The sequence below is a fragment of the Eufriesea mexicana genome, unplaced genomic scaffold, assembly GCF_001483705.2.
Source record: "Eufriesea mexicana isolate 0111107269 unplaced genomic scaffold, ASM148370v2 scaffold1357, whole genome shotgun sequence".
Lineage (NCBI taxonomy): Eukaryota > Metazoa > Arthropoda > Insecta > Hymenoptera > Apidae > Eufriesea > Eufriesea mexicana.
This window is the reverse complement of record NW_016909472.1, coordinates 1,499,403-1,523,348: the sequence shown is the minus strand read 5'-3', so window position 1 is coordinate 1,523,348 and position 23,946 is coordinate 1,499,403. Positions and strand designations below refer to the sequence as shown.

The window sequence follows — 23,946 nt, the reverse complement described above, 5'->3', positions numbered from 1 at the left end:
AATGCGGAATTTTATTCTTCAGGCTTTATACGCATCAAATAAGTACGAAACGATGGCTCTGATTAAGCTGCATTCCATAAACACGACTGTACACAATCTATAAATTATCGCGTTCCGTGGAATAATTGCGAATTAAAAGTTTATTCTACGAACTCGTGGCACTATATTACTCATTTACTGAAAGATCGGGAGAGATTGCCACTGGATAGTAAAATATTTCGTACCCTTTCATCTATTCCATCACCTATGCAACGTAAAATCACCGTTTATAGTCCCTTTCTCGCGTCCGTTTCGCAGAATCGCGAATTAATGCGCTATAAATTCGACACAAGCCTCATCCGTCCAGTCCCTCCATCGTTCCGCTATTCCCGCGTAGGGGCACGTCTGCAAAGTCGATCCAGGGTCGTAAAACGTCGCCTGGAAGCCTCGATCTATCGCGGTGGGTGGAGCGTTCGTGGAGCTTTGCCGGAAGTTTTGCAGATTAGAGGCAATGTACTCCTTCGGCTGTTCCGGTAACGATTATGAGAGACATCGCCGCGATTGGAACGTCGCCAAATGTCGCAACTTCTATCAAGGGCTGCCGGAAGCACTCTACTAAATACGTACTTGACGATGTGACTGTTGCTGTAATCCCTGCGTCTAGCTTGCATAAAGTCGCTTAGGCGACTCGGTTGCCGCGACGAATTACCTGAATTATTCTAGCGATTAGATCGGGGGCTTGGATCAAGCGTGGCTGACTTCAATTGTTCCGCAGATTATCCGAAGGAACGTTTTATATTTCGTATAAGTCGGGTATTAAATAGCAATATGCTTGACGTGCTTGACTTTTATTTTATCGACTGCTCGAGTACGGGGTTACGTTGCTCGAGTTTCCCCGAGCTTGCAGAAAAGGAAATTGGAGATGATTTGAATTACTAAAACGAGAGAAGTTTGAACGATGGTTCAGCTATATAGCTTGAACAATTCTGGAGTTGCGCTCCATGCAATTTTGATCGACGTTGTGATCATGCAACGAGTTTTAGCTGAGAGTATCTGCGAGACGAAACGACACGAGCGAATTTGCAGCGACGAATTCGAAATTCTTAATTCACAAGAGCTCTGTATAAAAGGTTATATTATCGATGTTCTTTGAGAAACTAGAAAATGTTCGGCACTGTTTGTCTACTCGGAGCACCTTTCGATTTAACAGAGACTGGAAAGAAAGCAGTTCAGTTTATTCTAGAACGTGGGATTACACTGGAGGTGAAAGATTTCCGGAGCGAAGGAGTTAACTTCTCGCCAAGGTCCCCTAGCAAAAACAGAAACAGAAGTTTACCGACATCCAGTGTACTTCGCTCCAGTCCTCGTGACACGAATAAACCCTTCAAACTTCAATAAACTTGCGGGAAGTGCCGACGTTGGCGAGAACCGGTGAAAATCATGCCAACGATATGAACCGCGACAACTATTCAGCATAAACGCTACCATCTATTAATCCTATTTCCAAAAATTTTATTGAAACTCTCTACCAATTGGTATAATAGGAGACGTCAGGTATTTATTACCCGATGTCGATATAGAAAAAGAAAATTCAAGGGTATTTAAAACATAACTATCAAATCGATGGTATTTGAAGTAAATTAAGAACATTAGATCAACACACAGCATTCGCAACAAGTGTCAAGTAATTTCGAGCAATGTCAACAGCCAACGCAATTATCAACGCACTGAAATTAAGCTGCGGCTGTGCATAATTATTAGAACACGTTAATGACTGATCGGAATGATCGGTGCGCGGCTAAGTACTCGCAAAGTAGTAATAATCGTGGAACAATCGGCATTAACGGGGACGCCGTGAAATCATCAGTGCATACCGAATCGCGTTCCATCAAGCTCCAATCACCGGGGTTCGCTAATGACTACTGAAACGCCTGAAACACGCCAACTATACAGGGGCAAACCATAGGTGGGCCGTCGCGTTGACCAAATGGGGTTCCCTTCAAATTCACCGGCGACTCGATGAATCATGCCACGGGAATCGAAGTCTGACCCGTCGAGTGGCAACATCTGCCAGCAGCTACGCAATGCGAGCAATTTCCTTAATTAGTCGCCGACGCATACGAGCGTGGCCCACGCGCTTCGAATTACACTCTGGCATCGCGAGGTGCGACTGCGATGCGTGTGCACGCGTGTGCGAATCGTTAATATTCAGGCATTACGGGTTCTGGTATCGAGATCCTTTACGCGGCCACGAGAATGTCGGGTTGAGCTGTTAATATCGCCGTTGAACCCGACTCGATCCGTTTTCAATGATTAATCGTCAGGTAATCCGACGAGGATTACTACTTTGCTCGCCATCTCGGACACTGATCGAATTAGCGGGTAATCCGTGGATGGAAGAAACTGTCTGCTGCAACGTTTGTAGCGTGAAATAACAATTGCTTCCGTCGCTTGCGTGGATGCTAAAACCCTGATAATTGCGATGGGGTCGGAAGATTATTCCTAAATGCTGTCAACACCATCTTCGAGTGTAATTGATACGCATGCAATTGAGATGTAGCGTGACAGGACAGTCGTGACATTATCACGTGGACTCAGATAAGTGACTGCTAAACGTCGCGAAGCTTTTTAGCCGCCCCTAAGAAGAGCTTCCGGATGACGCATACGCATCCCTACTATGTAGGGACTTGGGTATAACGCTTTGACCCTGTTCTGATCACGCGTCGCTCGCGTGCAGCTTATATTTCCTGCCAATCCTCGTTGAACCGGATATAGTGTCATTTGAATATTAGGTTTACGAGTAAATGTTCGCTATACTTTGTACATGGTATCGTACACTAAGCGAATCCTTGAATAACAGAGGTATAGTGTTATTTAATCCCTTGTGCTACGATTTCGGTTTCAATGGCGCTTACCATAATAAATAGCCTAGTCGGTCACGCGTTCGGCAATTTCGTGTGAACGTGGCGAAGAATAACACGCAACTGAGGCAGGAAAACATCGACGAAAATTAACTACGAGCCTGACCCGTGTTTACGTTCGACCCTATCTACAAAGCGTGCCTCTCACCTGTGACACGCGTGTTTGTTTTAAAGTGTCAGTTTTATTAGCATAGCCTTTATTTATATACCTTATTTCGTATTTAGTATACTCTATTATATATTTATTGTCCTGTTTCATTGATATATTTTTATACTAACTGCAGGTTTCGTATCTGATTACACCGCGATTCGCAACAGTCCGTTATTTCGCGACCCACAATATTGCATTTTCGCGCATGAAAGTTATCAGCTGCATCGGATTAAACTAAATGAAATTGCACTCATTACTGAAACTCTGCAAATTTATCGATAAAGTATATTTGCATTGGAAACAAAAATACGGGACGATGTTTCAATCGAAACGCACACCTTCGAGGGGTCGATGAAATGCAAGCTGCAGCAGACAATGCTCGTTTCCCTACGATTCTCTGTACATATTTAAGCGCCTCGCCAATTAATATCCCATTTCCTATCGACATTTGTTTACGGCCCTTTGTCTCGTCAACTTGGAAACTAGAAGTTCGCTCTCTGTCGCTATCTTAATTGAATTTCCTCGATTCAACGACTGTCTTCCTCAATACGTGTTGCTTCTTAGCGAGTGGAAACTGGAACGTTTCTATTCATTTAATAGGGTTTCCTTAAGGCCTTGTAACGAGACTCGTTAATTTCCACCTTAATTACTTTCGTAATAAACAACCCTATACACCTAGTGCATAACGGTACTATATATTTTCATTTCACGCAAATATTTAATTAATTTACATACACATTTCTCACGTTCAGTGAAGAAATTCTGAACCTACCCCATTCACGTTTTTATTTTAAATTTACCCCTCAAAATACGACTTTAAGATTGTAAACTTCCTAATATTCCTTGCGTCATTTTTAAAATTAAAAATGATCTGGATCATGAGAACTAAAACGCCAGTGAAGAAATTCTGAACCTACCCCATTCACGTTTTTATTTTAAATTTACCCCTCAAAATACGACTTTAAGATTGTAAACTTCCTAATATTCCTTGCGTCATTTTTAAAATTAAAAATGATCTGGATCATGAGAACTAAAACGCCAGTGAAGAAATTCTGAACCTACCCCATTCACGTTTTTATTTTAAACTTACCCCCCAAAATACGACTTTAAGATTCTAAACTTCCTAATATTATTTGTGTCATTTTAAAAATAAAAAATTACTTGGATCATGAGAATTGAAACGTCATCGTTTCCCGTAAACGATCAATCGATTCGTGCCTAGCCTTCCCGTGTCGTCGGAGACAATTGTTTTCGTTGCACTCGATGCAAGTCAGCTACGAAACGTCGACGCGTTGGCCAAAGGCTAATTAGTTTACGCACGATCGCTAGATTCCCAATTCGTCAGTGTGTTCGCCGAATAAAATCGCGGTCCGTGGTTTGGCCTGCAGCCGAGGCCAGAAACCGAAAGTGGATCGTTCCGCAGAATATTAAAACCCGATTGGGTTAAGCCGATATCGTCCCGACTAAGCTGTCAGTTACGGGAAATATCCAAATGACGAGAGGCTCCATCGCAGATCCTCCCTATTCGACCGATTATCGGTAAAAAGATACGATATGAACGAAATGGAACTGCGAATGGTCTCAGCTGTAAACGTAAAATCGGCTTCATACGCTTTGGATCTGAACGAGGAACGTTCATTAATAACGATTCCTCGACGAGCTTTTACCAGCCAGGTTTCCAATGTCGAAATTAATATATTTACAGAAAAGTATGTCTCGTTCGAAGGACAGAACGTGCTTCGCGTGATTTCTCTGACGGGAAATTCGTAATTCATTCGCGCGAAATTGCGAACGATGACGTTTGCACGGTGAAGAAATTATGACGTTAAACTGAAACATTAAATCCGAATGAAAATTTGTAATAAATACGTGGCAGGTAATTCGGTCGTATGAAACGAAATTAGCGGTGTTACAGGTGAAACGTATAATTTCAGCCTATCCGTACAGAATTAATCAACCAAGCTATCTCGAAAAATGATTTTCTGCGAATTAAAACGCGTATGCGTGTTTGCTTTCTTCATCCACGAGAGAATAGATGCGCGAGCTTGACTGTCTTTTGGCCAGACAATGAGCCGCAGAGGCTTCGCGTTGGCCTAGATCTATAGTGACCATTTAACTTGGTCAAAGCTTGGAAAATTCCAGAATGTGTCCCGCAGATGCGTCGACCAACCGAGCGATCATTAAAGGCGAGATCGCCATCAACCGCCAGGCCCGTACCTCGATATCGAGCGTGACGTCACAGGGCCTTAGTGACAAAGCTTGCAAAGCGAGGATAATTACTCTGACCAGAGAGAAGGGTAATACTCTAGATGAGAATGAAACTGAGGTACCATAGTGCAGTCGTGGCCTTTGAGATCGCAAGAGCTGACGGATTCCAACAGGCGAAGATTGAGGATTAAGTACAAGCTTGAAACGTCAACGAAGATCAGAGACAAGTCAGCAAGGAGATCCCTCAAAAAATCCCTTTCTCGCGTATTTACGATTAAACGTTGCAAGACACGGATTCTCCCGATAACGCGATAACGTGGTAACACGGAAAATCTGGTTCACTCGATTTTCCTCTCGAGATAGAAATTTTGTCAGGCGATATGATCGCAAACCGTGCGATAGTCCTTGGCGATGGATTACGAAAACCCATCGAAACGAGCTACGAATCGATCTCGATGGAAATGTTATTTAACAAAACTTTGAAGCACGAACTCGCACAGGTTTTGTTTTCCACCGGACAGAATTAATCCATCGAAGCTTCCCGTTTCTTTTTTTCGCGCCCTTTGACCCTTGACAGCGACATTTCCTCCTATCGAGATCCATCAAATATTTCCGGAATGAAAAATCTCATGACCGATGTTTACACCGATGCGTTCCGGTGATATTGATTTGCATATCGAAATATTCCGTGTGTACTTTAACTGTACATTTAACGAGCGTTTTCGGCGAAACGCAAATTCCACGAAAAATAATAGCTTTCGAACGAAGCATTGCGTTCCCTCCTGTAATTGCCTTGACGTTCACGTGACGATCATTGGACCAAGCTAAATTGGACACCGTTTTATATTCAGTTTGATTATTTCATTTTCATAAATTCGAATCGTTATCAATTTCCGTTCTGTCAAATACAGTGCCAGAGACCGGGATGATGTATTTTTTCCGTAAACCAAATATTTCATTTGCGATATTCCGCGAGTGTAACGAGCACTGTTAGATTAACGGGAAAAGATAAACGATAAATTCGTTTTATTCCAAAATTAGAATAAAACGTAATATTTGTTACGATAAGGCGAGGACGAAAATAGCGACGAAGATAAATACGATTAGGCGTTGGAAGCTGACGAATTGAAAATTTGGGTAACATAGAAAGCAGGAAAAGTTGGACTATAAATTTCCACAGATTACGGATTGAAAGCTTGTCAGCTACGGCTGCTCGACACCCACGTGTCATAAAGCGTCTGTTACCCGAACATTCGAACTTCAGCTTTTACGACCACGTCCTACACCTTGCTAGTGGACATAAAAGTATTCCCATATCGTCCTTTAATTTCGCGATTCGAGAAAAATTGTTCGAATCGTGCTAAATTTCGTGCCAATATGAAATATTCCCGTCTTCGAGAGAAATGGAGGAAATCTCGGAAATAAAATTTCCAACCTAGCCTGTCGCAAGCTCTTCCCATCCGTCCCATCTTTTTTCCAGCGGATACGTCTCTTTGGTCCGGAATATCTCCATCGATATCGGAATTTCGATGAACGGATCCAGGGACAATCGAAGGTTCGCGGTGGAAAACAATTTTCTCCTGATCCTGTCCAGTGGACACTTTTCTGATCTCGCTGACGTCACATCGAGCGAATCTTCGACATCGAGAGGTTCGTTATGGCCGTCGTGCCGATTCGTCCTCACAGGATCTCTTTAAACGACCCGAATCTCGTCGCTGTATCGCGATCCAGGCCATCCCGACGAAACCACGGAAACAATTACGCGAAACGCGCACATGCATATGCACACGACTTGGCTCGGTCTATATATGAAGCCTCGAAACGGTCGTCGGCTAGAATTTCGCGTGGTCATCGACAGCCGATAAATAACTGGCTGATGGAACAGCAGGAAATCCCATTGCGGATTTAATTAGTCGCGTCCAGGTAGGAAGGTTAGCGAAATCCGCGCGTTAATCACGGCTGTCAACCGGGTGAAATAAAATGACGACTTCTGTGCGGGCCGCTGATTGGAAATCGACCGACGATGAAATTGCAAGCCAAAAGCTGTCGGTGGAGTTGCATGGGAATACCCCGGGCCTAAGTGCCGGTTTTCACGGGGACGCGAATGCTGTTATTAGCTCGAAGGCTAGCCTCGCAAGGCCACGGCTCGATCCGTGGATCATTGACGAGAGGAGTCAATGGTTCAGGGTAATGGATTCGAAAGGCCGTTTGGCAAACGTGGTTTCGAGGATGAATGGCTGGGGGCTAAGTGCGGGGTGCACGAATTAATGATCCGGCGGAGTTACTTAGTTCTAATTGATGGTAGTTTAAACTTTAAATCGTTGGGTTTTTGGGTCGATTCTGTCTCGAGTAATTTATCACCGGTATAATATTGAAACTGCTAAACCCGTTATAACCACTGATCCCGGAATTTTTGCTTGCGCTGTACTCGACACTCGCAGCTGGCTTTTATCGAGGAAGAAACTTAATTTTATTCGCGAATACTAATCTGCATTCTGTTCAATTATCTATATTTATGTATGTAGGGATCGGTTTGGGTGGATTGGCTAAAATAGCGCTGTTTTACTTCTTAATAAAATACAATAAGCTTATACGTAGATTGACGGCTGTGAAACAAGAGGGATTCGCTATGGGCACGTTCGACTTTGACTTCTTACCGACATACTCTTAGACACTAGCTTAAGAACTCTTAAAGATTGAAGAATGTTAAAGACTGTATACTGTTCATGACTGACAACTGTAGCCTGTTCGTGACCGACGGCTGTAGAGACTGGAACTGCCCGCCCCCTTACACCCTTATTTAAAGCGCAATCTTTATCTTTCCCGCGCAATCTCGGTGGGCCAGGTACTTCAATCACCTGGACGCATCCCTAAACTTTCGCTCGACCCTACCATAAACATTCTCTGCAGTTAATTCACTTGCACGCGATCACTTCCATCCTAAGCCCAAACACACTTCGCATTCTTTCAGGGTCGTACTTATTCCAATCCCACATATATAGGTATAATGATAATTCTAATGTATCGACATGGACACCTGTGTATATTTATTCAAGGATGTCTTTGGAGAGGATTAAATAAATTTCCAGAGAGAATACCCGCGTAGCAAATAGAACCAAACTTTCTGCAAATCTTCAGCATTGGGTCTATTCAGCAAATAGACCCAAAATTTCTACTAATCGTCTCATTAAATTTCGACAATTTGCTCGCCTATTAAGAGAAAATCGTCTTTCTTTACTTCGCTACTTTCCCGCGGCGAAAGTTCCGTTTACAGAAATATAGGTTATGTTTGCGCGTGGTTACTCAACCGCGCCCTCCAGGCGCTGAATCCGGAAACGCTCGTCCATCATTCGGCCACCCGTTCTGTCGATACCGACGGTGAAAGCGGATGCTCAAATTCCGCAGAAATTAGTTTAACAAGGTCGCCGGTTTCCTTCCGATTCCACTTATCATTTCTCGCCCGCCCAGTGTGCAATCGAGTCAAACGTGCGGCCGATATAATTGAAGGCCCGGTGCGTTTCGAGATGATTGGGAATCGATGAAAAAACGCGACTCGTAACACGTAATTGGAATCGTTATCCGGAAGAATGGGCGTCCGACGTTCTTCGAGTCGACCTCGTTCTTACCTCGGTTAGCGAGTGAACTTGACTTCTTCCTCGGCATTGATCTCGAGTATTACTTTCGATTGGATCGAGAAATTACGGCGGAGTTAATGGCGGAAAAAACGTTACGAGAGAAAGGCAGTAGGCAGAGGAATGGTTTCACGAGGGGCTGCAAATGGAGGGAAAAGAAACGCGGGAGGATCTTCCTTTGTTCGAATTTGCCGGATGGGGTATGAGCTTATTTTAATGAACGACTGGAGTATAGGTTGCGTTTATATCGCGTCGTCGTCTGAGAAGTTAGGCGAGTCGAGAAATTATATTTTTAGGGGCTGAAAGTTGTACCGTCTTCTAACTATGAAGTGAGACGCTGCAATTATCAATGCTACCCTCACACTGGTAAATTCGTACGCGATTAATTCTATGTGTAAATAAACCACTATGGTCGAGTACAATACAGCGTCACATAATGAAATTTTCCTAGTTAATCTAGGAATATACCGCAATATTCTCATAATGACAACTGCAATTTTCGCATTTCGCGGAATGTTACTTCAAAATACTAGTTCTAATTCATCAGGGAAGCAGAAAATTAAATAAGGAACCACTCGAAGCTATGTATCTACACATTTAGCGTCAGAACTGATGCATCGACGAAGAAAATGGAGTAACGTGCACGCCTTACGACGAAGATCGAATAAAACGCGTTGAAACCGAATATCGCGAGGGGGTGGAAGTTATAAGAACGCTGGGAAGTTAGAGGGTATAAGCAGCGTTCAGCGTCTACCATGAAATCCGCCATAAAAGTTGCGTAACTTAACGCTGGCGTTACAAGTCGCAGTTAAGCTTGAAAACGGCAGTAAAAATCTCCGGCACACGAACGACGGTGTAATCGCGTTATCGGGAAAAGTTGCTGGACTGCGTAAGAACGCGGATTCCGGCAGCAAAAAGGCAACCCGAAGAGTGGTAACCGCGCAATGGACTTCTCCGTCGAACTCGGGAAAATCAAACGCGCGTGAGAACGAACCTTGAAGGGATCTCGGAACCTCAACCCGAATTCGGCGACTCGAGTTCGCGGCAAGTTTGAATTATCGGTTAAGTCCAACTAAGCGGAAAGTTCTATTAAGATTACCGGGTCAGAGGAGCTGAGGCAACGAGCGAACTGTCGCCGAGATTGTTAAATACGTGTGACCGGTATGAATCTCGCGTGCATTAAAAAGTTTGTCACGAAGGAACGGAAGTTAGAGTCACGAGACATTAATTCGATATCGGTTCACTAATGTTCGCGAAGAATTTCATAGTCGTTATAAGTCCGGAAACTCGGCAAAGTTGAAATTCAACTACAATATGTCTCTTCCCGTATAAAATTCTCGAAAGCTGCTTCTCCGAGATTATCCAGCCTGATCGACGTCGAACATAAAGTCTTCGCACACATTGTGCGAAAGTCGCGAAGCCGGTGTCCGTCCCGTAATCGAGACACTAAGAACGGATTTCCTCGACGGTGCGAACGAGGAATGTTTGAAAAATGAGGAATAGCGAAATAAAGCTGCAAAGAGGGTAAAACACATCGACAGCGAGAATAACTGCGCGGTAATGGCGAGCGCAGGGCCGACAAGAAAAACTACCCCCCGGAGAGTGAAAAATGGAGCAACAGAAAGGAAGCAATTTTCTAATTCCGACTACCTCGATGTACAGACGGTTCTGTTCAAAAACGACGTTCAAAACATATGCAAGCTGGAAAAAGAAGGGAACACCGACGCTACGATAATACCGGCGATTAATTTCGGACGAAGGGAGTGAAACGCAAGATGAAATCGGACCAAAGACCATTTTCAAAATTAGCCGGGAAAATGAACTCGGGCACGAAGAATAAAGCAGTCTACTCGACGGAAACAAATTCCACGATTCGACGAAATAGAAGAAAGAGCAGACCAGACCCGAGCAGGCACGAGGGCTAGGTTCAGCGAGGGAAAACTTTCCTCGAGTTTACATTCGGATTATCCACGGACCACGTCCTCTGAAACCGCGGGATCTCGCGGTTCAGGGTGTCTGCCGCAATTAAGTGGACATTTTTGATCCCCGTCCCTAATCCTCGTCATTGGTGCGGCGTGAAAAGCGACTCCCGCTTCCGGGGGTGAAATGAACCGAGGCGGGGAACACCACGCCGCTTCTTGAAAAGAGTATTGCTCTATGACAGGTGGCTGCCGTGTTTGGCGATAGGGCAGCACGCGAATTGGTCGAATTCGTTTCAAACGTGAAAACTCGCGGATAACGCGGTTGCTGTCGGAATATTAAAGACCGTTCTTTGGACTTCATGCGAGGGATATTCAATTGTTCGAGGGTGAATGGGGATAGCATTGAATGACAGAAGCGTCGTGATTCGTGCAAGCAAGTGAGAGAACGTGGATTCGCATGCTACCCCTGCGATGAAATTCGAGATTAAGAATAGCTGAGAATTAATTCAGACGTATTAGAGCCTCCTATTTCTGGTGGGGTATCATTCGTGTAAACGAAACGGAATTTCCCTCTAGATCTTGAAAAACGTGCAATTTATCCGAAGAAAGAGTAGGATTGTACTACGAATTTGTCGAAATTTGTTGATTCTGTGATATCACGTATAATATCGTATCCCGTGTCGTTGACATACACTCGTACACGAAAGTCATCGAACATCAAAGCAACAGCAGCGAAATCTAGCAGGAGTCTGCTTTTTCGAGGATAAGTCAATCATTTCTACGCAAACAATCCACCACAATTTCGCCACGATCGTAGTCGCGGTCCCAAAAGAGGAAACAGACGACCTTAATATCATATAAAGCGGTCGGTTACGCCCTTACGCACGGATTTACGAGGCCAGGTCGCAAAACTGCCACGAAATCCATGTGGACATGTGGGACTTGCTCGTGAAATTCCTTTTGGTGAACGTCGGTTTCTCGTCAGCGAGCCGCGAATAAACGTAACGGAAATTAAAGCCACCGCCTCGTTATGTGGTGGTCTGAGACTCGCTGGGGTGTAAATCTGTTCTATTTTTCACCAAACAGGATTCTACATTCGTTACTGAATTTAATACTTATCCGTCTCCGAAGTTATGGAAACATGCATTTTGAAGGCCATATTATCTGAACTTACGTTGAGATTTTACAACGTATTATTTAAAGAATAATCGACCTATTAGAAGATAAAAGAATCTAAGCGAGGGTACACAAATTATATCTCAGTCTTTATTGGATTATCGTACGACTGGATGGTACCGATTTTCGCAGCCATTCGATGCTTCGATTCGGAACGTCCTTAGACCGCGAGGACCGCTATATAGAGTCGAACAAACGAGAGAATCCGCGTGTGAATCCGCGAAAACGCGTGTGCAGACTGGATACGGTCTAGGCAGAGCTCGCGTGCTCGATCAATACAACGCCGGACGTTAATTAAACGTCAAATGCATCCATTAGAAAACGAAGTTTCCCTCTCTAGCCGCAACCGAAAGCTCGATTCGCGCAGCTGACTCTCGTGAATACCCAACGATCCGCGTATAATAATATTTTGACGTGATTCTCCATTGTTATCGAAACGTTTCTGTGTTACTGGCCGATGGCGCGGCGTATAAGATATTTAGGTAGTAACAAAGGCATTCAAAGATTCATTAAGGTCCATGGTTCTCCTTTTCAGCGCGGAGAAGAAGAATAGGATCGATGGGATTAGTGGGGTGGAATTTGAATTCTTTCTCTCGTCTGTCAGCTGCCTCGATTCATCGAGATATCGAAGATATCGGCGAATTTCTCGCGTCTAGTCCCAATTGCTTAAACTCTAATTTTTCTATTCTCTTGGATTCGATATTCCTAAAGGAAGATTGGTGATTTAATTAAATTGATCGACGGGGGAGTATCGAGGTACCGTTAAAAGTGGATGTCAAAGTGCTGAGAGAAGATTTTAGATTCCTCCATTTTGAAAAGGAAAATTGACGATCTCTATTAACTCGGTAGATGTAAAAGCGTAATCGGAATCACGGAATTATTCCTAACTTTAATATATAAGAACGAAATGCAAAGAAATTCCATTCACGTTCCGATGAGACCTACATTCCAGCTAACTTCTTTTCCCCGGCACTAGAACGCGAATACTTTTCGTCAACTTCCCTGGCCATTCATTCTCTAGGATCTCCGAAGGAATCTGATAGCTTCCAACGACAATTCCACGCTACCCTACATCCGGTTGCTGATTCGTTCCTATCCGCGTTATATTTTATGCTGATCTCTGCGAAATCCGCGGTGGATTCGAACGTGTAATTCGATCGTCCGACGTTAAAACGGCGAATTCCATGGCCATGATCGCGAATTTTCCCTGACCGAACTCGTATCTCCCGGGTATAGTAAAAAGGAACAGAAATTTTGCTCACTCACCTCTTCCCAAACGAGTTGTTTGCTCAATCCAGGACGGAGGTTCATGATTTTCAGCTCGACCGCCTTCAGGACTCCATCTTGGGTGAACTCCACGTTCGGCTTCCCGTGATCACCCTCCACTGACACGTTCTTCAAGTACCTAAGCAAAGAGAGAACACGGTTATACTCTGAAATGCGACTACGATAACGTATTATCTTAACTCCGTGCTCTACGATTTAACTTCCGATGGCACGTACCATAATAAACAGCAGACTCGGGCAGACGTCGAGTCACACGTCCGAACACGACGAAGAATAACACGAGACTGAGGCGGAAATGTACTACGAGCCTGACGCCCTGCTGCGCTGTTTACGTTCGAGTCTAGCTAAGTACGAACCACGGCTCTCGCTCGTGAAACTCGGGTTGGGCCCGACGTTCGTACCACGAGTCTCGCACAGTATCGTAGGTCAAGGGGTTAATTTCAAAACTGTTATTTTATAACATACATCTCTGTTGGAAGAATTTTTTTTTAATCTTAGTTGCCAGGAATAAACAAATATTTCTGTCTTTTGATAATAAATTTAATGCAAGAAATGACCTTTGAAAGTAATAATAATTATCATTATTGTTACTCTCGGTTGCACTCTGATTACATCAAAGAAACTGCAGGGGTTTAGATTTCTCTCTGTTTGCTTGTTCTTCTGCTGCTTCCGTTACGAGGAATAATAACCCAGCCCCTCCCCCCTGACCACGAGTTTCACTTCTATTTTATCCTGTCTCGACGTTTTAATTCTTTCCATTCGAAGGGTGTCACTTTTTGCTCGTGAATAATGCATCACGTGCAAGCCAACCTCACTCTAAACTCCACTTCTCAATTAAACGCGACTCACGGGAGGGATACAAATGTGCCCTCGGTAACCATCCGCGGGATCTTCGGTTTTTATTCGTACACGAAAATTACTGCCATGATCAGCGGCAACCCCCGGAGCGATTTTTCCCGAACCGCGAAACAATTCGGACAAAGCGCCATTACCGCGGAATTTAATCAATATTCGCGTGCATCCCCTATAGGCAATTAAGCCCAGATTATCCCATGCATTACGATTACTCGTTCGGTACAATTCTACACATCGCGCAATCCAATAAATTCATCAATTAATTAAACTCGTAATTTACGTTTACCTGGTCCGTTAATTCCAATGTCATAAATAACACGCTAGACGACACACTGTGGAGTGTTATAATCTTATCTCGATTGTAATTTCGACGATATTCATCGATTCGAAAGCGCGGAATTTAATGATACCGTAATTCGTCATAATTGAATACGCGTGTGGAATTTATTACGATATAACGTGAAGGTAGTTTCAGTTACCAAAATGCGCTATCTAAAATAGTATCTGTAGTTAAAAATATCTCACGATACTCTAAGTTTCCAAAAATGGCAAACGCTTCTTTCCTACGATTTTACTCTGACATATGGCGAATTAAATATAAAAATATCGGGGAGAAAGGGAGGAATTATTTCAATTACTTGAAGAACAGGTCTCCAGTGTTCCAGCGAGATTCTCCGTAGCTCCCCTCACAGCTGAGCTGAGTGTTCAGAGGATGATGCTGGTTTGCAGTATTGTTCAGGAAGTCGTCAGCACCGTACGCGTAGACCTTCACAGCGGTGGTGATCTCGTTGACCAGACTCTCCGTGCTCGTATCAAAATGCACTCCTAAATAGAAAGCAGAAAATTAGAATCCGGACTTTGTTCTGAAATATTTTCTCTAACGAACAAAAGTACGTTCTGTTTTTTCAGACACGAATCCGGGGTGGAAAGTGTATGAAGGTGGATTATAAATGAAACTGCAGCTCGGCAAAGCCGATATCGAGGGAAAAACAAGGCACAAAGGATGCTAGTTGACAGACAGGCTTCGTACGCGTGGATTTAATTAAATTCGCTGCCTGACGACTCGTTATTCTCGAGTAGTTGTTAAAGCAGTGGACATGCTGATAGACAGGCTCGCGAATGTTTAACGGACATTCGTGAAAATGTTGCGCCACGTCTTGCTAATTTCCCCACTTCCTCTGCTATCACTGTTATCCGATACTTCGAGAAACGTGCTATACCTTCAGCACGATTATACATGATCTGCGCTGATATCGGGTAACTATACCGCGAGCTAAAACCGACGCAGAGGATATGGAAGGATACGCTTATGCGATGAGGAAGCAAGTTGTTCTTACGTCATTATCGACTTAATGATCTCGTGTTGAGTTCTTTGACATTCAAACGTTCTATAGTATACCGAGTATAGTTTTTGATCCAACTAGCGAACATCTGAATCGTATGACCTATAACCTTCGGGCAAATAAATCTGCAATAGAACTCAGCTGCGAATTATCTGAAGAGATGTCGCGGGTATTTAAGAAATCAAGACACTATTTCCTATTAATGGAAGGGTTTTATTTACGCAAGGGGGAAGGGAGTGGTATAGAAGACAGGGTGTCTCATCTTGGAAAAGCTCTCTCCCGTGGTCTAGTCGCAAACGAACTGTCTCTTCCAGAAGCTAGCCCAAATATTCGAGGTGGTCCGCGTGTCCGCGAGTCATGGCGTGCTGGCCGGGAAGACATAAATCAGGCGCCCATTGACTCGGGACCTTTGATGCCTCTAGAAGTGGAAATACCTGAGCTTTTCTTTGTGTTCCTACATATCTACCACGAAAATTCCCTGATAAATTCATTACACGAATCTGACAGACAGTCAGAACAAAATAAATTTCATTACCAAAGTAGTTCCCTGTTACACCCGAGTCAGCTAGGTAGAAAGACGCTGCTATCTTGAAGGAAGGGTTGTTATTCGTTAAAATTCGAGTTTCATCCCCACCTACTGTCAATCGTGTCAACGTTTTGTTCACGTGCACGAGTAAACGCTGACGGATACCACGCAACGTTTCCGCTCTTTGGCCCTCGAGTACGCGATACACGATATTCCTCTCGCAAGAGCGGGCTTTGAAAATCGATGAGTCTGCAGGTACAAATAGGAATGGCTTTCGGCTGTCGCGACTGCTACTGGAAATTGCGGAATATTTGTCAATACCAAACCCCGATTCCTTGGTACACCCAGTTTCCACGTTACTTTCTTTTTTATCATATTTCCACTGGCGTTCATGAAGCCTAGCGAGGTTCCCGCGCGGAAAGAGAACGGCGAGGCGACATCGTTACAGCGCGTTCTTCCCAAGGAAATATTGAATTCGGAAACCTTTCTGTCACCGAGGTGTGCTCGCACGAGCGCTAGGATTTCGCGAATGTCGAGGACGAGCCGGATACGTATCTCCCTCCCGTTTGCGAAAAAATATGCGGGAATAAATCAAAGGAAACGAAAGGGGAGAGAGAATGGGAAAGAGGCGAGGGGACTCGAAATTAGAAAGAGTTGGGCTTTTAGCCGTGGTAATTTCATTTCGTAAACGTTATTATATCGCGCGCGTTCCCCTTTTCAAGTTCGCGAAATTACTCGCGAGGGAGAAGTTCCGCGCGCAGATTGTTTTGTATTGTGCCGAGACGCGCTACGGAGGCGGAAGACTCCTCGTATTGTCTGAGAACTAGCTGCAGGTTGGAACCACGGGAGTATAGGAATCTTTGGTACAGTCGTGGCTGTGTTAAAAAAATATTTGCACAGCAAGTTTCGAAGAAATATTATTATTAATATAATTAGAAATTCGGGGAGCGATGGAAGCGAATTTCCCTTTTATCTCGTGCAGGAGCTTCGATGTTAAATATGCGCGAGGTTAACGTCGTCCGATACTGGTCGTTATCTTTAACACGTTAAGCTCCATAACCCAGAGAAACCTCATTAAAACGCGGGTGTAACACCTATAAGAAAGTTCTGCCGGTAAGAGGCAACGGAAGAGATTTCCCTGCCATTAGAGTTTCTACTGGAACGTCGGCCGATATTTTGAGTGGCCGGCCGTTGAAAAGGAGATTCAACGGCGAGGTGAGAATCACGGAAATCGGAAATTGATGCCTTCCTCAGGGTTCCGTCCTGGCTACCCTCCTAGGAGGAATAAATTCATCGAATTCTGTTCAACGGGAACACGTCGAACGGCGTACACTTCAACAGACCTCTCGTTTTCCTAGAGCAGAATCTCAGATATGATGGCTTCCGATTGAGTTCCCGATGGCTCACCAATAGATGGGAGAATTTTCCCGGCTTCTCGTTACGCGTCCCTTCCAACTTTTGTTTCGCGTAATTCACACGCTCGGAGAAAGTCTTCTAAAAAGTTAGACCCGCGAACGAACACCGAAAAAAGATTTCGTAACGAGCCGCCATCTACGAATTACGTAGTTTCAAAGATACAGGTTAAATTTCAATTTCGAACAGATCCTGCGAATATACCCTATATCTCGAACGTACTCAGTAATTTTTAATTCCATTTAATTCCATTTCATAATTAGTTTCAGTTCAATTTCACCTCATAATTAATTCCATTCTAATTTCGTTTCCCAATTAAAGAAAACAATTACCTATTTAAACGAAACCAGGTTTCAAATGCACCACTGAATCATATACCATTCGATACTATGGAAGAGAATAAAGAATAAGCAGAAAGTTCAAATATGAAATTTCGACCTAGATAATACTTCCATCCAATCAGCAGAGAGGACATCGACCGACTGGGGGTAACATCTACCAAGAGGAGAGTGATCCTTCTAAATTTCTCGTTTGCTCGAATGTCCAACACCCGGGCTATACATTCTCGCATTGTCTATTCGAGAAGCATGGCGGTATTCGATAAGACGGTTCCACTCACCGAGCATTCCAATTGGAAATTGGCTGGGGGTCTGAAGGTTCTCGATGACACTCTGTGTCACGACCCACACGTAATTCTCCCCGGTGATCTTGTAATCGTGAGCCGCGCTCAGGATGCTGATGGCTTCCTCCCTGGTCGAGTAGAGCAGCATCACCCTGGACTCGCTGTTTACCAGCTCGAGGAGGTCCCGCGGATCGGTGACCATGATCGCGCTCAGGATCGTGAACTTGAAAGTGTCCTGCATGTCGGATATTCTCTCGCGGACTGCCTGCACGAAATCGTCGTGTCCCGCAATCTGCGAGGTGACCACGCTGAATTGGTGCCATTTGTACCTCTCGAGGATGCTCAGCATCGCGGCCGTTTGGTGCTCCAGCGATGGCGCCAGCTGCAGCTGCAGGTTACTCTGCGAGGCTCTCTGAAAGGCGTCGGAAATTCATGCATCTCTGAACAGGTTCTAACGACGAACGTGTCGCGATTACGCGGAGTATCCGATGAAAGTATTACGCGAATTTCTGCGGTCTTCGCCTTTGCATTGGATATCGCGTTAGGTTAGGAACGTCGTCTTTGGCACTTTGTTGGATTTTCCCAAGATCGGACAGCAGGAGAATAGGAGATTGGAGATTTTACGTGTATTCCCACCATTGGTTTTCAGGAGGTCGATGAATTTCGAAATTTATTCCAAGAGGGGTGGTATTTTTCTTCGTAACTATGGCCGAGAGGAAAGAGACGTTTGGATCGACTCACCCGTTCCAATCCCGAGTTGTCCGCGTTCCATGCGATCACTGGAATTCCTAAGTAACCGGCCAGCTGCAGAAAATATTGAGCACTGGCAGTGCTGCGGCCGTACATCTCGTAGTTCATCAGGTACAAGATGGCGGACACGTTGCTCGGCAGGAATTTGTCGCATAGCGATTTGAGAATCTCTGAAACACGAAATGGAACACCAACCATGTTAGATGCCATTTCTCTTTCAACGATCTACGATATTTACCAGGGAAGTTCCCCGAATAATGTCCCACTGTTCAAAGGTGAATATAAATTTTATTAAACGATGTAATATTCCACGGAATCATAATGCAACGCAGTAACCGTTAACGATAAAGCACGTAAATAAAGGATTTAAACAACGAAGGTGTTGTTTAACTTTTTTCTTTAAGCAGCGATAGTGCTAATCCCGTTTACGTGATTTGTTGTCGGTTTAATCGTTGCTGGCTCGTGTATCGCGGCCACTGTAGCGATTTGTCTCGGCTGAACGCTGATCCGTGCATTAAATGGTTCCTTCCGAACGTGGCGGTGGTTCGCGTGATTTTACAAATGGCCACGATAAACGGTGCGATCGCGAAGGAGAAACTCGCATCGAGCGAGAAACATCGTCTCGGTTCGTCAAGCGAGATCAATTTTATAAATCGATCGTGACTCGACTGATTCCAGCCGGCCAAAGCGTCCAGACATCCAGGCCAGCGCAGGGAAGAACGAAAACGGAAAACGGAGGAAAGCCTTTTATTTTCTGCGAACCACCGCTGTGAGATTCGTCGGTTGAAAAATTTAGAAGCTCTTGGTCACACGTTAATCTCGAGATAATAGAAATCGTGAGCTCCCATCTGTTGGCAACCATTCCTGCAGGCAATAAGACCCATCTGACGCGTTTCAGATGATAATCTCCTCTCTTCGGCGCTTCTTATTGGTTACGATTTCATTTTCTCGTTTATGGCTGCTGGATCCTCGTTCGCGATCGTTCTGTTTCATTCTTATCGTAAACACAATGGCGCAGCTGCCGCAACGGGTTATCCACGTAAGGGTAGACGCGTGTGTAGCAAGCAGGAATTGATCGATTCGCGATGATTCGGGATAATTCCTTTCCGATCTGGTTCTACGATTTTGCTAATGCCGAGGAAATTGTGTCCGCTTATCACCATCGATCCTTGCCATCCTGCCAGTTCCCGATCCCTTTCCCAATAAATTTCTCCATTTCTGTGTCGATTTTTTAAATACTCCCATCGCTCACGGGATAATCCAATAACACCACTCCCTCGAGGAAAAACAGGGACATTTGTTACGTTCGCTCGGAGGCTGGAAAAAATTTCACGGCACATTTGCAACGGTGTTTACAGCCGTCCTCCTCGATCGATCCTATCCGCGCTCTAACGATCACGCCCGCGATGCAACAACGCAAACGCGAAATCGCGACCGTCATTCGAGTCATGGACATATCCTGACCTGTCCCACAAAGCTCTCCGTTTCGCCCCTCGATGCCCGCGTGACCCCGTTTCGCCATGTCCTCGTTCTCATCCCTGTTGCATTATTCTTCCCGGTGATTTCTTAATTTTCCCCCTTGCTTATGATCGACATTTCCGAGGGCGTGCCTTATTAAACTAGGAAGACACTAATGAATGGATAAGCTGGTACCCCGTATACGTACACACGATTATACAACACAGTTCCGAGTAAACCGTATTTAATTTAAAAATACTTTTTCCAATATTTTCCAAAAATTTCGCTGCAATTTCGATTTTATTCTTTTCATCACATATTCATATTCGCTTCATAAATACAGACATCCATATTCTACGGATTGTATTTAAAAATGGAACGAAACGCGCAATACATTTCCGTGCAATTTTCAAATTCTGAAACTGAGTTTACAGAAAATTTTCCATCAAACTTTGCTTCACTCTCAAATCCCATATCGCCTTGGATTTTACTCCTTTTCCATTCGTACGCATCGCGCGATGGTATTTAATGAATTTCCACCGCCTTTTTCGGCCGACAGTGATAGATCGATCACAGGTATGTCCGACTATACGCGTATCGCGTTCCTGCGTCTCTTGCATGGCCGACCGATACCACTGCGACCTGCGACGAACAAGCTCGCGCTTCTCCAAACGACGACAAACGGAAGTACAATTCTCCTTTCCTCTCGTCTGCCGACCGTCTCGTATCGTCGTTACTTTAACAAGCGCTCGTTACCAAGCGATTTCGCGCAACTTCCGGCAAAAGGCGAACGTGACGTACATCGAGAGGAGTCCTCCGCGAAATTTCGAAACGCGACTTTTCTCGATACCCGGATGCGGAAATTCGCGCACATCCGGCGCGTCGATTATTTCAAACGTCCGGTTGCTCTATGTCGCGTCGAATGCGACAGGGGAGCACGAAATCCAACCATTCGAATGCGATCCCATGCCTTTGGATAAATTATTACGTTCGCTATAGCGTTCCGTGGTTGGAAATTACGCGTTGCACGTATTCATTTTTGTACACGGGAAACACGTCGAATAATTAATGCGAGCATACGAATAGATATATAAATAATAAATTCATTTACTTCGTATATTTTAAGCTTCCCTGTCTTTAAGCCAGGACCGTGATATCCGAGAATCTACACTCACAATCAGTTGAAAATCTGCGATAGCTTTTCAAGGTCTACCATGTGAAATTAGTGAAACTGCCTTTTGAAGCTCAGCTTTGAAATCCTCGTTCGGAGTATACGTCATCTTTTAAGCATTCGGGTATTTCCAATCGTCAGTCTGAATTCCGTTGGGGGTGAAGTCATGTGTGTTATTGGCTCTGTTGGCGGGGGGTGTGTTTCGAGGATGATTCGTGAAGGGTGAAAGGTTGCGTGGTATGTGGCTTTTGAGTCTATTCGAGCGTCCATTCAAATGACTATAAAGAAGCTACTTACAGACCACAAGCGGATTAGCTATTCACGGACTTGATCGCTTTGATACCCATACAGGCTATAGTCGAGTCGCGCGAACGCTGCAGATAAAGCTAAAGCTTAAACCTCTGTGCCAGTCGAGTGCAACGAAGACATTCACGATTTCCAGGTCCTTACTCGATTTTTATTTTCACCGGTAAAATCGAGAAACTCGTAGACCGTGAATATTCGTAAGCTTCTTCTTCACCGAATAAATCCTGCGCTTTGAAAAAGCTTCGCGCTGCGAAAGCACGTTGGAACTGCTAAAATTCACGGAGCGCAGTGGATCGAAGCGGTAAAGGAAAGTTTGGTCAAACAGCCAATAGGATGAATCGTTAACGACGTCAACGGTGTGTATCGAACCGAAATGAACCGAGGTTCGCGCGTGCAATTGCATCCGCGGAGCGTGTGAACGTTCGCGCGAAAGATCGAGTTTGCCGATCGCTGACATCCGGCTGCCTGCTGACACGGGGCCAGCCAACTGACGTATGTGTGCGAAACGCAGCAACAATAACTGGTATTCGGCCTGTCATGCACGATTGTTTCGCGTTTCGCCTCGCGAATGCCGAACATCAGCCCGGACTATGGTCGTAATAAATAACCTCTGGCAAACCCGATCCTATCCGAACCGACGTTGACGCAAACAAATTACCGTGGACAATTTCGTTCGCAAACGGATTAGTATCATTGCTAATTCTGTATAATTCCGCGCATTCCACAAAGGGGATTTCGCGGTATCGCTATTATGTATTTAGCGTTGTGAATCGTTGCTCTATAAAATTATTTCGACAATTGAAATTAATTATTACCACGGTTATGTAACGAACTGCTTTCCGCGCATTCCACAAAGGGGATTTCGCGGTATCGCTATTATGTATTTAGCGTTGTGAATCGTTAATCGTCGTGAATCTATAAAATTATTTCGACAATTGAAATTAATTATTACCACGGTTATGTAACGAACTGCTGCAGAATGTGTTTGTAAACGGTTAATTTTTCGTTCAATCTTCGGGATACAATGTTTATTCGTCAATTATGCGAAGCTTTTACCCGATGACGATGAAAGCGATATCGGATGTCAAAGAAGTGAAAGGTTTTTAAACGTCGTGGACCGTGAAAGTAGCATCCCGGGAACTTTTATTTCCTTCTCGGTTCCTCGTTCCAGTTTCCTCGCGAGTCGCAAGATTCAGCAGTGGGTCGTTGAGTGATTCAACTTCGAACGGTTGTTATGACATTGTTTAGTAAACAATGCACGTTACAGCGTCCAATTAGAAGCGCACGACCGAAGATGTAATCGACCGTGTACGTGGGGTAATGCAGTCTTTGATCAAACGCGTTTACCTCCATCGAACCGGGGCTTCTTAGACCGACCCTGCTACTTTGTTTGGCAAGGATGATAACGTGACACGGCTAAAGAATTCTGCGATGGGAAGAGTCGAGGGATGTAATTGGTGATCAGTCACTCATTGTAAACTAGCTGTTAAAGTCCAATTATTCTTTAATAGAGACTTCCATCGTAATTAGCAAATAATATTCCTCGAAATTCTGCTGACACCCCTAAATTAATTACCACGTGTCCCAAATCACTCTGTTGTTTCTACTTATGTCTGATACAACGATAAGGGCATCCTATTCGCGATAAAATAATATTTCTATTAATACGTTAATAAACGTTACCAAATAAGTATACGCGAATTGCGAATTCTCGAAATTCTGCAAACACCCCTAAATTAATTACCACGTGTCCCAAATCATACTCCTTTTTCTACTTATATTTGATACAACAACGAGTTCATCTTATTTACGACGAGATGATACTTATATTGATACATTAATAAACATTATTGATTAAGTACATGCGAATTGCGAAACCCAATGACGTCATCGAGAGAACTCGACCAACACCTATCCGACTCGCGGATCGTACTCGTTATTTCGTCCCACGGACCAGGGAGCACATGATTGAATTTTACGAAATGAAAAAGCTAAATAATAATGCCGATTCTCGATAACTCGCCCCGTGAACGCGATATTTCATTCGCGAGTAGTCGGGGGTGCACATTAGCGAGACAGCGGTATTAAATTTGCTGGTGGACGGCCTGGTCGATCCGATAGAACCCGCCATGTGTAAATTTCACGCCGTCACCGAGTCAGCAAGGGTTTGTAACCCGATTATAAAAGGGACCGTGCCAACGACACGTGGTGATCGAATAATTCCTG

At 44.3% G+C, this 23,946-nt stretch overlaps 1 protein-coding gene across 1 annotated transcript in view; it reads right to left on the bottom strand.

The window, feature by feature from the left end:
- The window catches only part of Nmdar2 (glutamate ionotropic receptor NMDA type subunit 2), a 154,887-nt gene that overhangs the window by 56,613 nt on the left and 74,328 nt on the right, over positions 1 to 23,946 (bottom strand). The window contains exons 3-6 of the mRNA XM_017900755.1: positions 18,777 to 18,955; positions 18,033 to 18,447; positions 14,770 to 14,956; positions 13,256 to 13,394 (exon numbers count right to left, since the gene is read on the bottom strand). Of these exons, the coding sequence (XP_017756244.1) occupies positions 13,256 to 13,394; positions 14,770 to 14,956; positions 18,033 to 18,447; positions 18,777 to 18,955 (920 nt within the window). The remainder of the gene's footprint in view (positions 1 to 13,255; positions 13,395 to 14,769; positions 14,957 to 18,032; positions 18,448 to 18,776; positions 18,956 to 23,946) is intronic.